This window comes from Phalacrocorax carbo, chromosome 3 (genome assembly GCF_963921805.1).
Source record: "Phalacrocorax carbo chromosome 3, bPhaCar2.1, whole genome shotgun sequence".
Classification (NCBI taxonomy): domain Eukaryota; kingdom Metazoa; phylum Chordata; class Aves; order Suliformes; family Phalacrocoracidae; genus Phalacrocorax; species Phalacrocorax carbo.
Genome location: NC_087515.1, coordinates 127640665 through 127654759, shown reverse-complemented (window position 1 = coordinate 127654759; position 14095 = coordinate 127640665). Strand labels below are relative to the sequence as shown.

General features: G+C 44.8%; 1 protein-coding gene across 1 annotated transcript in view; it reads right to left on the bottom strand.

Moving 5' to 3' along the window:
• ELP3 (elongator acetyltransferase complex subunit 3) overlaps window positions 1-14095 on the bottom strand; it is a 98781-nt gene that overhangs the window by 30662 nt on the left and 54024 nt on the right. The window contains exons 10-12 of the mRNA XM_064448309.1: window positions 13199-13392; window positions 7633-7723; window positions 3181-3246 (exon numbers count right to left, since the gene is read on the bottom strand). Of these exons, the coding sequence (XP_064304379.1) occupies window positions 3181-3246; window positions 7633-7723; window positions 13199-13392 (351 nt within the window). The remainder of the gene's footprint in view (window positions 1-3180; window positions 3247-7632; window positions 7724-13198; window positions 13393-14095) is intronic.

The following is a 14095-nucleotide window of genomic DNA, read 5'->3' as shown; positions in this document are numbered from 1 at the left end:
ATTAAATCCCTTACTGACTACAGAAGCAAGGCTCATTTCAACACTGACGTACGGCTCACGGGGTAAGCGCCCAGACAGATGTCTGCCGATGTGCCAAATTGTCCAAGAGCACAACCCCACTCCGCTTGTCTGTCACGACGGCTGACACACACTGATCCAGATCTACCATTGGGTACGTAACACCACTAGGAAAATGGAAATGTACTGGAAAATAAAAGAGTACGAGACTCTTAAAATACCCAGGTTCTGCAGTTAAATTCCATATGTGGAAAAGCAGTTAGGTTAAAGCTTACTGCTAATTTATAAAAAAGCAGAAAATATTATTAGTCACTGCTATACTAAGAGTTCGAAATGGCAAGATTGGAGAACTCCTGGTTTCTCCCAAGGGCAAAACAAAACAAGTAGAAAACGTGGCTCCGTTGCTTGCCCTCCGGTAGGGACTAGATGCCCTGTTATGCTCACCTCCAGCCTGAGAGCCACATGTAGACAGAAATGAAGTAAGCCTACAGGAACCTTCCCCAGGAGGCTTTACATTGTGTGCATCGTGCGCACGCACCAGATGCGTTGATATGCTCAGAAAAGTCCCTATTGGATTGTGCCCACTTCCCTGGGCACAGAGGGTCCTCGGATACATAAATCCCCTCAAAGGGTTTTCAGGGACTCATAAGACATAGAAAGCCTTTTCCTTCTGCGATACTGGTCCAAACGAGGCCAAAGCCACCTCCTGGCCGATCGGTATGCAGCGATGCATGGCAGCATGCTGCAGTTCCCAGCGTCAGTCCCTTGTCCGTAAACCACCCTGTGTGCTGGGTAAGAGTAAGATCCATCAGGGTGGATCACCATTTCAGTATGCAATCCTATTAAATATCTGGCACCGCCTGTTTTAAACTTATTTTGACAAAGGCAAAACCCAGTTGCGGACTACATTCTTGACCTAAAGCAGCTACTCTCAGCTTAAAAATGTGCCTTATTCCTACTAAGGCTCTATACTAAGATCATTAGCTTGATACAAACGCCCAAGCTTTGGAGGAAGAGCAGCTTCTACGTCTTACGCTTTCTGATTCAACACTAATGTACGTTCATATCTGTAACAGAGCTGTCATTGCCCCTTCTCTTTCAAAAACTGTCAGTCCAACATCTCTTTACAGCAACAATTCACTAGAGCATTTTTAAGGCTATTACGTAGCACTATGTAGCCTTAACCCTTCTGAGAGGGAGCGAATACCTTCTGCTGCTACGGAGAAATGCCACTAATTGAAAAGGCAGCTTAGAGACGGCTCTGTACAAAACCAGCTATGGGCAAGTAATCTAATTCCAATTCATTTAAAAAAAAAAAAAACTTTTAAGAGCAGACACACCACTGCCTACCGATCCTTAACAGAAAGAAGCTGCATGAAGTGTACCTAATTACAGCAAGCGATTAATTTATTTTAGATCCGACATGATAGCCTCTCTTATCGAGAGGATGTGTTGTTTACTTATGAAGCCAAGAAACACATCATACCTTGTCATTAGTCTAAAGCGCATGAAAAATTATACCATCTTCAGAATATTTCTCTTGCTTGCTGTCATGATAAATTTTGCTAAGACTACATAATGACATCCTCCTGCCACTCAGACAGATGAGTTTAACAAAGGGAATTTTCAACATAACGTTGCTTTGAAAACCCTGTGATAAGCTATTTGCTAACTACTCAAGAAATTTAAAATTTAAATTAGATTAGCACTGCTGACAACAGCCGTCTTTGGAAGATATTTCGTGAAATGACCACGGATCAGACAATGGGAGCAGAGCACAAAGGCTGCATGGCCCAGGTACAAACGAGTCCGTACAGCCTCAGTTCTTGCAGAAGTCTGGCAAGAGCAAGATAATCTGGGATGGTTATACATTTCCATAGTGGATTTCTGTTATGCAAGATGGGAAGTATCGCGCTCCATCTGAACACACGTAATAGCTGGAGAAAACCAGAATATGGCTCCCAGTAATCTCTGATTTGCACAGTGAGAACATCTTTCAGATGCCAAACTCAGAGAATATTCATGCTACTTCACTTCTGGCACCAAACTCACAGCCTCTTTGAAGCCTAAACAATCAGTGGAGCTTCCAAAGCACAGCTGAGAGGACCTCTGTTAGGAATCTCTTCCTGTGCTGACGCCTAGAAAGCCTAACCCCAGTTCGGTGGCTGACATTTAGAAAGTGGGTACGTGCCCATTGCACAGAAGAGGAGGAGGTAAGTGCCACGCTGATTCAGCTGCCTGCCTGGGGGTAGCAGTATCTTCTGCCTGGCACAAAGAACTATTGTCTGAAAATAAAGGAGGTATATGTTGGACAAACTCTACAATTCATTTCAAGTCCTTCTTTAATGTCCACAAAGGAGGAGGAAGAGAATACTTCCAGGGTATGATTTACTAGCCCGAGCATACATGCCTACTGAGAGGGACCCAACCCTGTGTGATCTTAGGAAGCTCATCTGCCGGGGTGCCGTACATGGCCACGGACCTCCTGACAGCCTTCTGGAAGGACAGATCCTCCTTGTAACTCCAGCCAGCTGGAGGATTAGTGTCCTAAATTGGATGCTTGAAGTTCAGCAGTGAACATTCTGCTTTCTATAAAATAAGCATAGCAATCTTTTTGTGGACTATTTTAGGAAGGTAAAAAGCAACATAAGTGTCATACACTGACTGGATCTTCTCACATATAAATACATATATACATGGGCAGAAGTGTATTTATACATATACTGTTCGCCAATATAAACATGCACGTTCACAAAAAAAGGCTGTAAATTCATCTTGCTAAATATTCGTTCCCGTTCAGCACACACACCCTGTGGTTTTGGTATTTTCTAAATCCAAATGTGTAATGAGGATGGAGAAAAGGGAAGGGTGAGAAGCAGTAAGAAAGAGCTGCTTTTTTGTTATTACAGCGCAAATACCAAAATAACAGCTGGCTGTAGTCAGTTTATTGAACACGGCGGTCCATATATTTCAACATGTGACTGACTATGCTCAAATAAGAGACATCCAAAGCTGCTGTGAAAATAAATGGAAAATTGCATCCAGCTACAAAGGCAAACCGCAGGATTGGACGTGCAACAAATGGGTCCCAACGCCTCCGCACCAAACACAGGTAACAAATTGTGTCTGAAACAAGCTCCTAGAAAAAAAGATAAATTTTACCTGGTACGGTCTCACTTTATGGTGGATTTCTTGAATTCCAACCTCTCTTGTCCTTACATCACGACACTAGGAAAAGAAAGGGAGGAAAACAAAAATTACATGGGAGAAAAACATTAAGCTCTGAAACACACGACTTCCGGCCACCTATTGGGTTCAAAACTAAGCTGAAATAGCATGAAGTTGCAAGGATGAATTTCAAATGGGTAGACTTCAAAATAAAAATGCTCACCCATCCATACCTAATACACCTCAGAAAGAGGTCTTAGTGCTAAATGGAAAGACATGCTGGCAAAAATCAATTCACTAAGCAACCATTATGGCTCATGAGGAAATGTAGCCTTTGATTCACAAACAGCAGGGTCTGGAGGCAAAGTCAACATACGTGAAAGAATAACAGAGAAAAAAAAGACACTTTGCCATAATCCATTTTTACCCTACATTGGGAAGGCCTAACATCAGCAAAATCTACGCTGAGGCACCAGAGAGTGCTTAAATAGCCAGGTTTTTAATCTCAGCAACCTTTTTCTTGCTTTTAAACCATCACATGAAAGCTGTTGCAGAAGTCCTACCCAAATATCGGAGAGCAAATCTAACACTGATCTGGCATCCACAGAGCATCACTGAGGCTTGGGACCAGTGATGGAGAAAACAGAAGACAGCCAAAAGAAATCTTCCCTCCCTTAGAATTCTGGAACCTTAGAGACTAGGTTCCAAGCTCAGTGCCTGAGAGACGGGTTATAGCTTGCATTAACTTTTGTGCTTCTCAGCAAAGCTAATGAAAATGGAGTAATTTGGCACCCATTCACATAAGATAACAGTTCTGATAGCACAAGCACTCCTACCGCGAGGGACTGCGCGCATTCACGTCTTAGCGGGTTTATTGGGAAGTTCAGTGCTAGGCTTAACCAGAAGTGCAGCCACGATACTTTTACCCAAAGCAGATGACTTGCAAACGCTCGCTTCATTCCACGAGCACTGCTGTACTTGGAGGGAAGGAAGATAAACTCCACCAATGGGCTAAAATTGCCCTAACAGCAAGAGCACCTACCTGCCCAGGTATTTCCAAAAGCCAGACTTTTAGATGGGGAAAAAGTGTGTGAAAATGCAATTCACGCAGAAACTCAGAGTACCCAGAACAAGCACAGGTCTGCCTCATGCCCTGTCCTCGGAATGCTTTTAAATTCCATTATCAGTATAAAGCAACAATCTCCCAAAGAGCAGAAAAAGCAGGGGTTTTTGTTTGGTTTTTAGAGTGGACGGGGAGTAAAACTGAGAGTCACTGTTGTATCAGGATTCTAGAGCAGACAAACTCCTCTCTGCTTTACAATTTCCCAGCTACTCAAACAGCCCAGTGAAAGGCTCAACAACAGGACTCAGAAGGTCGTGGTCACTGGGGCAGGGTCTGGCTGGAGGCCCGTAACTAGCGGTGTTCCCCAGGGGTCTGTGCTGGGCCCTGACCTGTTTGATAGATCCATCAGTGACCTGGACGATGGGACAGAGCGTAACCTCAGCAAGTTCGCTGACGGTACCGAGCTGGGAGGGGCGGCTGATGCACCAGAGGCTGTGCTGGCACCCAGCAAGAGCTGGCCAGGCTGGAGAGCTGGGCCCGGGGGAGCCTCAGGGAATTCAACCAGAGCCAGTGCCAGGCCCTGCCCCTGGGGAGGAACAGCCCCCCGCACCAGCACAGGCTGGGGGGGACCTGCTGGAGGGCGGCTCTGCTGAGAGGCCCTGGGGGTGCTGGGGGGCAGCGAGGTGACCCTGAGCCAGCACCGGGCCCTTGGGGCCAAAGGGGCCAGCGGTGCCCTGGGGTGCATGGAAAGGCGTGTGGGCAGCAGGGCGAGGGAGGTTCTCCTCCCCCTCTGCTCTGCCCCACTGAGGCCACATCTGGGGGGCTGCGGCCAGTTCTGGGCCCCCCAGTGCAAGAAGGGCAGGGAACTGCTGGAGCAAGGCCAGGGCAGAGCTGCCAAGGGGATCAGGGGCTGGAGCATCTCCCTCGTGAGGAAAGGCTGAGAGACCTGGGTCTGTTCAGCCTGGAGAAGAGAAGGCTGAGGGGGGATCTCATCAATGCTTATAAATATCTGAAGGGCGGGTGTCAGGGGGATGGGGCCGGGCTCTTTTCAGCGGTGCCCAACACCAGGCCAAGGGGCCACGGGCACAAGCTGGAACACGGGAAGTTCCACCTGAACATGAGGACAAACCCCTTCCCTGTGCGGGTGCCAGAGCAGGGGCACAGGCTGCCCAGGGAGGCTGTGGGGTCCCTTCCCTGGAGACATTCACCCCCCGCCTGGACGCGGCCCTGTGCCCCTGCTCTGGGGGTGCCTGCTCACGCAGGGGGTGGGACGGGATGAGCTCCAGAGGGCCCTTCCAACCCCCACCGGTCTGGGATTCTGTGATTCTGTGATATACTCTTCATTAAGAACCCCAGAACTGAGGAAGGACAACGTATTCTGGGATGCTGCTTTAAAATTCCATGTCCCAACTGTGTACCTCCACTTCTCCGTGTTGGGCAATCACGAAGGCCAGCATCTGGTCCCACCAACACAGCTCCTCAAGAAAAGTTTCTTTCCAACAACCCCAGGCACAAGTTGCAGTGTTGGCATGACTGATCCCCATCCCTCAAACACACTCCTCACCAAGCCATTTCCCAAAGACAGATGTCGGAGCTGATGGGCTGGTTGATCTTTGCTACTGAGCCTGCAAATATAAGATTCCTACAAGTTTCTTCCTTGCTTTGGCCTTTTCCTCTCCTTTCCAAGCTAAGAGACAAGAGGATAAATGTATATTTATAGTTTTCTCCTATGACACAAGAAACACACAACAGTACCTTACATTTCAAGCAGCCTGTTTGGTTCCTCATTCCGCCAGCTGCAGAGTTTCTGCCTCACTAAATTAAAATCTATAATCATCTGCACAGCAGAGATATTTACAGATTTGGTTCTTCTAAAAGCGACGACTGCCAGCTTGACAAGTCCTTTAATGGTTCAGCTCAGCCCTGGCTGCCATCGATCAGCTATCCCTGCTTCTCCAGCTGCTCTTGATCAAGTTCAGATCAAATGATGTGGTTTAGTATCAAACCCCGGGAAGAGTTCAAATGTAGCCCTAAAGAGCTCAACTGAAAAGGCCTAGCTGCACCATGGAGGTTGTCTCCCCTGCCTGGTTTTGAAGTGAAAGGCCAGCAGGAGGGATGGAAGCTTCTGTGGCTGGCAAAGATGTCTGCCAAATCCTGGCTTGCTACTGGAGAGAGACTGGGAGAATGACTTAAGGACAGAGTCCAGGGCATCAGCTTAGGAGAGATTAAGCGGTATGGAAAGCCCAGCTGGAAGGAAGACAGTCTGGAGTTTATTTTCTGATCTTTTGCACTGCAACGGCAAGATCCAAGCAAGAAGGCAAAGGCAGTAAAGAGCTAGATGTAGCCTAGAGAACTATCCACATTAAATACCAACAACATAGGCCAGCAGCTCAAGTTGATGTGGGGCTACAGGCATAGACTGTACTTCAGAAGACTTTACTATTGCTGGATGCAGTAATGCCTTAAGACCTCTTTAAGAAAAGGTAAGCTAGAAAGAAGGAGTGCTGAATGGTAATGAACACACAGAACAGTTGTGAGGATCTGCCCCTGCCTGAACACCAGGACACCAAAGCAACTGAAGCCCTTTGCAATAGTCTCAAGGAGCACGAGGTTTGCGTGATGTTTTGTCTAGGAAGTCGGACAGCCCAAGAAAGGCAGGACCTGGGCATAACTCTGCTGGAGGACCGGCAAACTGTGGCTATTAAGTGGGTTTCGGAGGGAGGTTCAAACAGTGGGCAGTGTCAGGGCAGACCATGAGGGACACCGTGCATGCCAACTGCCACAGTGACCTTCCGAGAAAAATCAAGACTGGGTATACGTACCACTTTCTGACTTCAAATATAAACACAATTCCTCCCTCCCCCTCCTTCTTTCCACCCCCGCTCGTATTTTTATTTTATCTTAGAAATATCAAGAATATCAAGTCTCATTTGTTTGTGCTGAAATCTTCTCTTACAATATTTCTCTGGCCTCAGACTAAGAGCTTTTCTTCCAATTGTTCAGTCAAGAAAGTGCATGCGTGGGAAAAATAAAGGAAGGAGAAATTCTAATAGCATAAATTAAAAAGAAACCTTCCTGCCTTCTCTCTGATTTAAAGGGTTCGTTCTGTTAAAAAATGGAATATCACAAACTAGTTACCAAGTACCTTCAGGAAGGAGGTGAAAGTGCTAAAATAAAAATCAACCAAACAAACCCAGCTTTTCAGAAGTAACATCAAGGTGCTTTTCAGTCATTACAATTTTTCTGAAAGACCTTTGCAGATCATTTTAGTTCAGCAGTAAACCTGGCTCTTATCCTGTCTTTTGGTCATCACTTTCCTCGCTGCTGCTTTGTGTAAAGTCATCAAGCAGCTCTCCCTCAATACCAATTGAGAAGTATCTTACCTGTGTCCCAAGATCTTTCATCCTGGCCAAGGCAAGCTCTCTCAGGTTCCCGTGCTCCACTCCAGAGCTGACTAGGGGCATTGGGATATCTCTGCATGTAAAAGGAAAAACAAAAACCTCAAACAACTGCATTAGTGGACAATACACCATAAAGCGCCATTACAGTCACCTAAGCCAAGATCCCAAATAGCTGACCACAGAACTTATCTGAATTACCTTTGTTTCAAGTCTTTGGCTGAACGAGAAATAACCCAGACAAAACACAGCTAAAAGCAGGAAAAAAATGAAGGGAAAAAGCTACAGATTTTATTTTAGTAATAAGAGTGAAGACAAAATTATGCTTTTACAACCCTGAGAAATGGGTCGTAATTTTGCTCTTAGTTCTTCACTTGGAAGTCTGGAAGAAAAAGGAGCATCCAGCCAAGCCCGTGCCTCGCCTAAGACTCCAGGTCAGATGTTCTTCATGGTATCTGTTGCTGGAGACAGGCGATTGGGAACAAGACCACATCTTTCTGCAGTCTCCCAGTTGAATGTCCATCAGGGAAAATTCATCAGAATTACAACATTTTTATATTGGGACTCTAGCTGCTTAAAAATGATTAGCAAATGATTTGCAGCAAAACCCAGCCAGAAAGTCTAGGGCCTTCCTATGGGAATGTAAATCAGGAGTCTGCAGATGGCAGAACTCCCTCCTTCTGTTCTCCACGGGAGGTACTACAACGAAATTTGAAAGCAAGACCAGGTTTGGCCTGTCGACTGCCTTCCTGAGCAGTTTGTCCCTCTGGAGATTAGGAAAGTGGGATACCATCCCTTAGGGAAAGGAGGATTTATGCATCCAGATCAAGCTGAAAAAGAAAGACGTGGATTATTGGCACATCCCACTCCACACTCGCCTTATACCTAACGCTGTACTATAGGGTGATTCCAAATGCTCCTCCCTCCCCCTGCTCCAGCTCCACCCTGGCACCTCTGATAACATGCCACCCAAGTGCTCGACTGCGTAATCCCAACCCCCTCAGATTTTCCACAGGGAAATAAGGACTACACAAACACCAAAGATACTTGGTACACTGTCCAACAGGTTGGTCTCAAAACAGGGCTGAAATGCTCCTTGGTGAGCATTCCTCCTTTTTTCTTTATCCATGCAAGCATTCAACAGAGGAAAGAAAAGACTATCACAAAAAACATACAGAGAATGGGATGGTTCGGGGAATTGGTAATGTAATTAGCTTAATCCATCTTGGTTCAGTAGTGATTGAAAGTCATCACCATCTAGCAGCTGTCTGATGACCTCCGTAAAATGTATTAATTGATCTATTCAGTTCCTTAAGGACTTGCATTCACATCATGGCCCCCATTAACAATTGCTATTTTTGGCAGTAGCTGTATAAAAGATAAAGGTCTTCAAGGGTCCTAAAGACCCGATCCTTGTGCTGCTTTGGCTTTGTAGAAGTCTGAGGCAAGAGGGGCAAGAAAAGTGTTTTTTCTTGACTGTTAAGAACAAAACCAAGAGCTTCAGACTCCAGGATTCACCTCCCTTTTCAGCATCGCACTCCAATTTTGGCACAAGTTTCTCCAGCATAACGAGGGTCCTGTGCTTTACTTTCCTCCCGTTTTCTCTGCTCTTTTTTTTTCTATAAAGCCAAAGGGTCTATGAAAAATTCTTCACCTCTTACACTCGCATGCCAAAAAGTTGAGGCAAAATACAATTAGCTAACCAGTTCATTTATTCAGTGGATTTCTTTGAGTAAATAAGACACTGCAGAGCCAACACAACATACTTCAAAGAGCTTCAATTAGAGGAAATGAGCACTTCGCATTGTGACTAAAGGACACACTAGAGGAGAACGGCATTTTCATCAGGGTATGTTAGATCTACAGTGATAATCTAACTAAACGCCTTCCTTCTAATTATGGAACAGCTCCAGAAAGTCAGGCCGTGTGTATTTTCCCTACAGGGACACAGATGAAACATCCTGACATCTTCCAGTAGCAGGTCTTTAGCTAAATCCAGAGTCAGCTATGAAATAGCAAATAAAGTACTGCAAATAAAAGACAGATCACAACATACAGTAACTCGAGCCTCTCTCACCTGCCAACTAGGGAGCAAACAAAATTAAAACATGAATGTGAAAAATAATCTTTTTAAGAAAAAAAACAACCAAGAAATAGGTTTTCCATTCCCACTTCACATTAGGGTAGAGTATTTAAATAAGTACCCTGTGTGCATCATGAGTGTACTAACTGCCTATTCTGAATAGCCACAAGACAGCATTGTACCAGTGACTTTAGTACTTGTTAAAATGCTAAACAAATTCAGGGATACGGGGGATTAAATCCTGACCTTATTAAAGTTAATGTGCAATTTGCCAGAAGCTTCAACAAGGCCTATTTAATCTTTTATTTTTCAAACATTTTGCATTACTTAGGACACTTGAGAAGCGGTCGATTGAAGCACACGGTGAAAGTCTAAAGACCTTGAGTCTGCTCTCAACTCTGACTTATTTTATGATCTCGGTTGAGTAAGGTATTTTATTTCTTCATACCTCCATCTCCCCATCGGTACAGTGAAAATGACATTCATATAAAACACCGGGATCCACGAAAGGAAAAAGTCTCAAGCTGTGCACACTCCTGTCATTTCACACCTTCTCACACACCAGAGCACTTCGGTGATAATGAGGTTCACAAACATTCAGGATAAATACAGTATTGAGCATCTCTGACAGTTACAAAACACCCTGGAAGATATATTCTCCTCCAGCCAGCCATTAGCAACAGCATCTCTTTTTTATTTTTTTTTTTTTTAAAAAAAACATATTTAACCTGGTTTCCTGAAGCAGAAAGACTTCTACAGCGTTTTGTCAGTGACACCTCTCCCATGCTCACCCAAATCATTAAACTTATTATTTTGAGCACGTGAGGGGCTACAAAAACATTGACTCCCTTATGGCTCCTCAAAACCTGGTACTAGGGAACAGAGATCCCAAGTGCTGGTCCTAGCAAGGAAGGGCACAGACAGCTCAGTCGTCTTACGGCGGTGTTTGCTAGAAAACCCGAACGCACGTACCAACCAGCTGGTCAGTACGTGGAGAGCTCGGGACAAGCTGCCATCAGGGCACAAGCTGGGGCTGAAAGGACTGTGGAAATAGAGCTTGAAATGCTCTAATGAAGGATGTGAAGGATGGAGGACTTGTGGCAGCAGGCTGGAAGGAGATGGAAAGGACCTGGGGCAACAATGGAGAATGGGGGAAAAGTTGCTGTCCTCAGTGAAGCGGTGTCGGGAACAGGCCACAAATGTTTTTAGAAATCTGGCTTTGTTCGTTATTCTGTTAGAGAATCACACAATGGCCCTGAAAGCAATTTAGATCAAAGTAATAGCTTTTGGACTTTGCATTGGAGGTGTAAAAATCTGTAATCACCAGGAACAAGTTCCAGATAACATGAGGCAGGCAGTAAGAAAACAGCTATTCCTCTGGAATATAATAACTGACAACCGCATGACAGCTGGATGGAGGCTGCTGCTGTTGACAGAAGAAATCATAGTCAAGCTCAGGCAAATCAGCACACCAAGCAAAGACTTTTCCAGGTCTGTGGTCCTTAGGAGACCACCTGCTAGGCTGCAAACTCATGTCGCCCTCTAAGAATAAACCTGTTCTTTTTAGATACGATGCTATGGTGACAGCATCACGACCGAACGGGCCATTGCGCCTCTAACAGTGGAATCGACGAGGAAGGAGACATGCAGGGAGAAAGATAGGAGCTTTGCCTTTAATAATGCTCCTACAAGTGAAAAACCTGGGGGAATGAATATCGAGTAGATATTTCCTCTAAGCCGTGTTTTGCCGCCTTCACCAGTATCACATCCTCCTTCTCAGAGTTCAGCTACAGCCACCAGCTTCTCAGTTAACGAAGAGCTGAAGAAATCCTGGTGGCTGAATCTGTGTCTCAGTTACTACAGACTCTTGGATCACAATCATGTTCATAAGCCTAATCAAGCTTCACCATATTCATGTTTAGCTTCTCTTCTTCTTTGGTAACTTTGGAAAGCTATTCCAGAACCTCAGCCCTGACCAAAAATTCCAATTCCCAGCTTCCTGCCTCATTTGACACAAGGCTACTTCTTATTTCCTCATTCTCTGCCCAAATCAATGTCCCTATTTCTTAGAAGGTTATTGTCCTTCTCTCATAGACTTGCAGAGGTCATTTATGTCCACACCTATCCTTCAAACAAAAGGCTCATGCTCCTCTGCACATGTTTCAGCAGTTTATTTTCTTGAAGATGGGGATTATTCCAGACAAGGTCTTACCAAAGCCTTGGCTGGCTGCTCCATTAATACTTTCATCTCTAAGAAGAGTCATCCTGAAAAAAAAAATGCTTTTCACGGCTGCATTCACCAGTGGCTTATTCATATTATAGACCAAGACGTTAAGAACTTTTCCTCCTCTGCTATTTTCACATGGTGATCTCACGGTTTGCAGCAAAACCCCCTCCGAGTTTGACCTCAAACTTCCCTGAGCTGCAGCTCATCCCACTCCAGCTTCACCACCACCAGATCCTGCTTGTGCGTCCCCTCCCTTTCAGTGATGCTCTCCAGCCCTGCAAGGTTTCCTCAACGCCCTATTACTTCTTGTGTCATTGTAAATAAACACCATTTTGAGCAAGATGGGTTTTTAAATAGACGTTTGAGAAACCACGCTCATAACCCCAAGTCCATACTTTCTTTAACAAAGCTACCCAGCGTTTCTTGCCTTCAGCCACTTTCTTCTCTACCGCGTTTCTCTGCTTATCCCTGTTCCGTCATATTTCTGTTAAGGCACAAAATTGAATGCCTTAGAGAAGTCCGGGCAGGTGAGGTCTCATGCACAAGACTTTCTCCTCCTGCACGCTCTTGGAGAGCCAGGCATCGGCACTGTTTCCAGCTCATGTAGCCGGAAGCCAACTGTGTATTGCCTGCACATGCAAAAATAGGCAAGTATGCTAGAGCCTCCCTTCCTAATATCAGACAGATGAAGGAGATAACAGAAGAAAAATAAGCCAAGGAAGACCCCACACTGAAAATACAGTGCTAAATGGAAGTATTATCTATCATCCTGGGAGGTGAGCGCCGGAAATAATGGCACCACTATAGTGCATTTATGAAAACCCTGCAACACCCGCAGGGAAAGAAAAGAAGTCTCTATAGCAAAAAAAAAGACACACCTTGCTGCTCCTGCAATAAATATAGGAAAATTCACCCACAGTCAAGAGGCAATTATCTACCAGTATCATTAAAGTACTACGTGTGCCACATCCTATGCTCTTGTCTGACTGGCAACAAAAGCAAGGCCTCTGGAAATCTTGAAGTTTCTGGGTGCGTTAGACAGGCAGTTCAATTTAAATAGCTTCTCATTCCCCTTGGCCTTTCCCATTCTGAATAGGTAGCAAGCAGTTTTAAAAATCTTTACTGCATTAACGATTAGGGCTGAAAAATAAGAAAAGGCTGAGTCAGGCCTCGCTGTAATTAAAGTAAGCATCCTTCCAAGTACAATAAATCAAGATACAAGGCCCACCACAGAAAATTACCTCTGAACACGGTACACACGCGTCCACGGCGGGACAAGGGCCAGGATTCTGGCCACCAGATCCACAAGCGTGCTGGGGGGGTAGCTCTTGTATCTTCCAGTCTTCCAGAGTTCGTACAGCCCAGTGCCACGGATCACTAGGGTCGGATAGAGCTTCATGCCGTCTGGACGAAAAGCAGGATTCTCAAAAAACTCCTGCAAAAGTGGAACCAAAAATGCAAGTCAGGGCAAAACAAAACTACATTTCCTGGGGCTTTAGTGCCCCAACAAAACTAATTTCAAGGCAGATTCTGTAAAAGGGAATTGTAAGTATGGTTTAAGAATTACCGGCTGATGTTGAGTTTCCAGTTTACGACATTTTTAGAAATGAAAGAACACGTTCTAGATTTAAAGGGAAGTCTACTAAAGAGAAAAAAAACCCCACATGACAATGCTACGATGTCAAATCTGTACATTAGTTCTACCTTTCAGCATGAATTCAATAGATATTGCACCGTTTATTGTAACAGACTCTGCTCAGAATTAGAACAATAGAAATGAGTGTACTTATCTTCAATCTCAGCAGACCACATTTAGAGATTAATCAATGTGTCTGGGACACATCATTTGAATAGCAATGAAGAAAAACAGATTTATTCTACAATGATGTTCTGAACAATCCCAGAGAACAGGAGGACAAACTGTATCTCCCACTAACTTCTGTGACTAAATCCCAGTATAGAACTGCAAATTGAACAGCACTAGCTCACACCTCACAACAATCACATTGTTTTTTTGCAGATGAAATTTCAGTAATGACAACGAAAATAAAATCACTTAGGAAAAAAAAAAATCAAAACCAGGCAAGGGCCCCTGAACCAAGCAACCATTAAATCAACTTAAGGGATGACATGGCCCT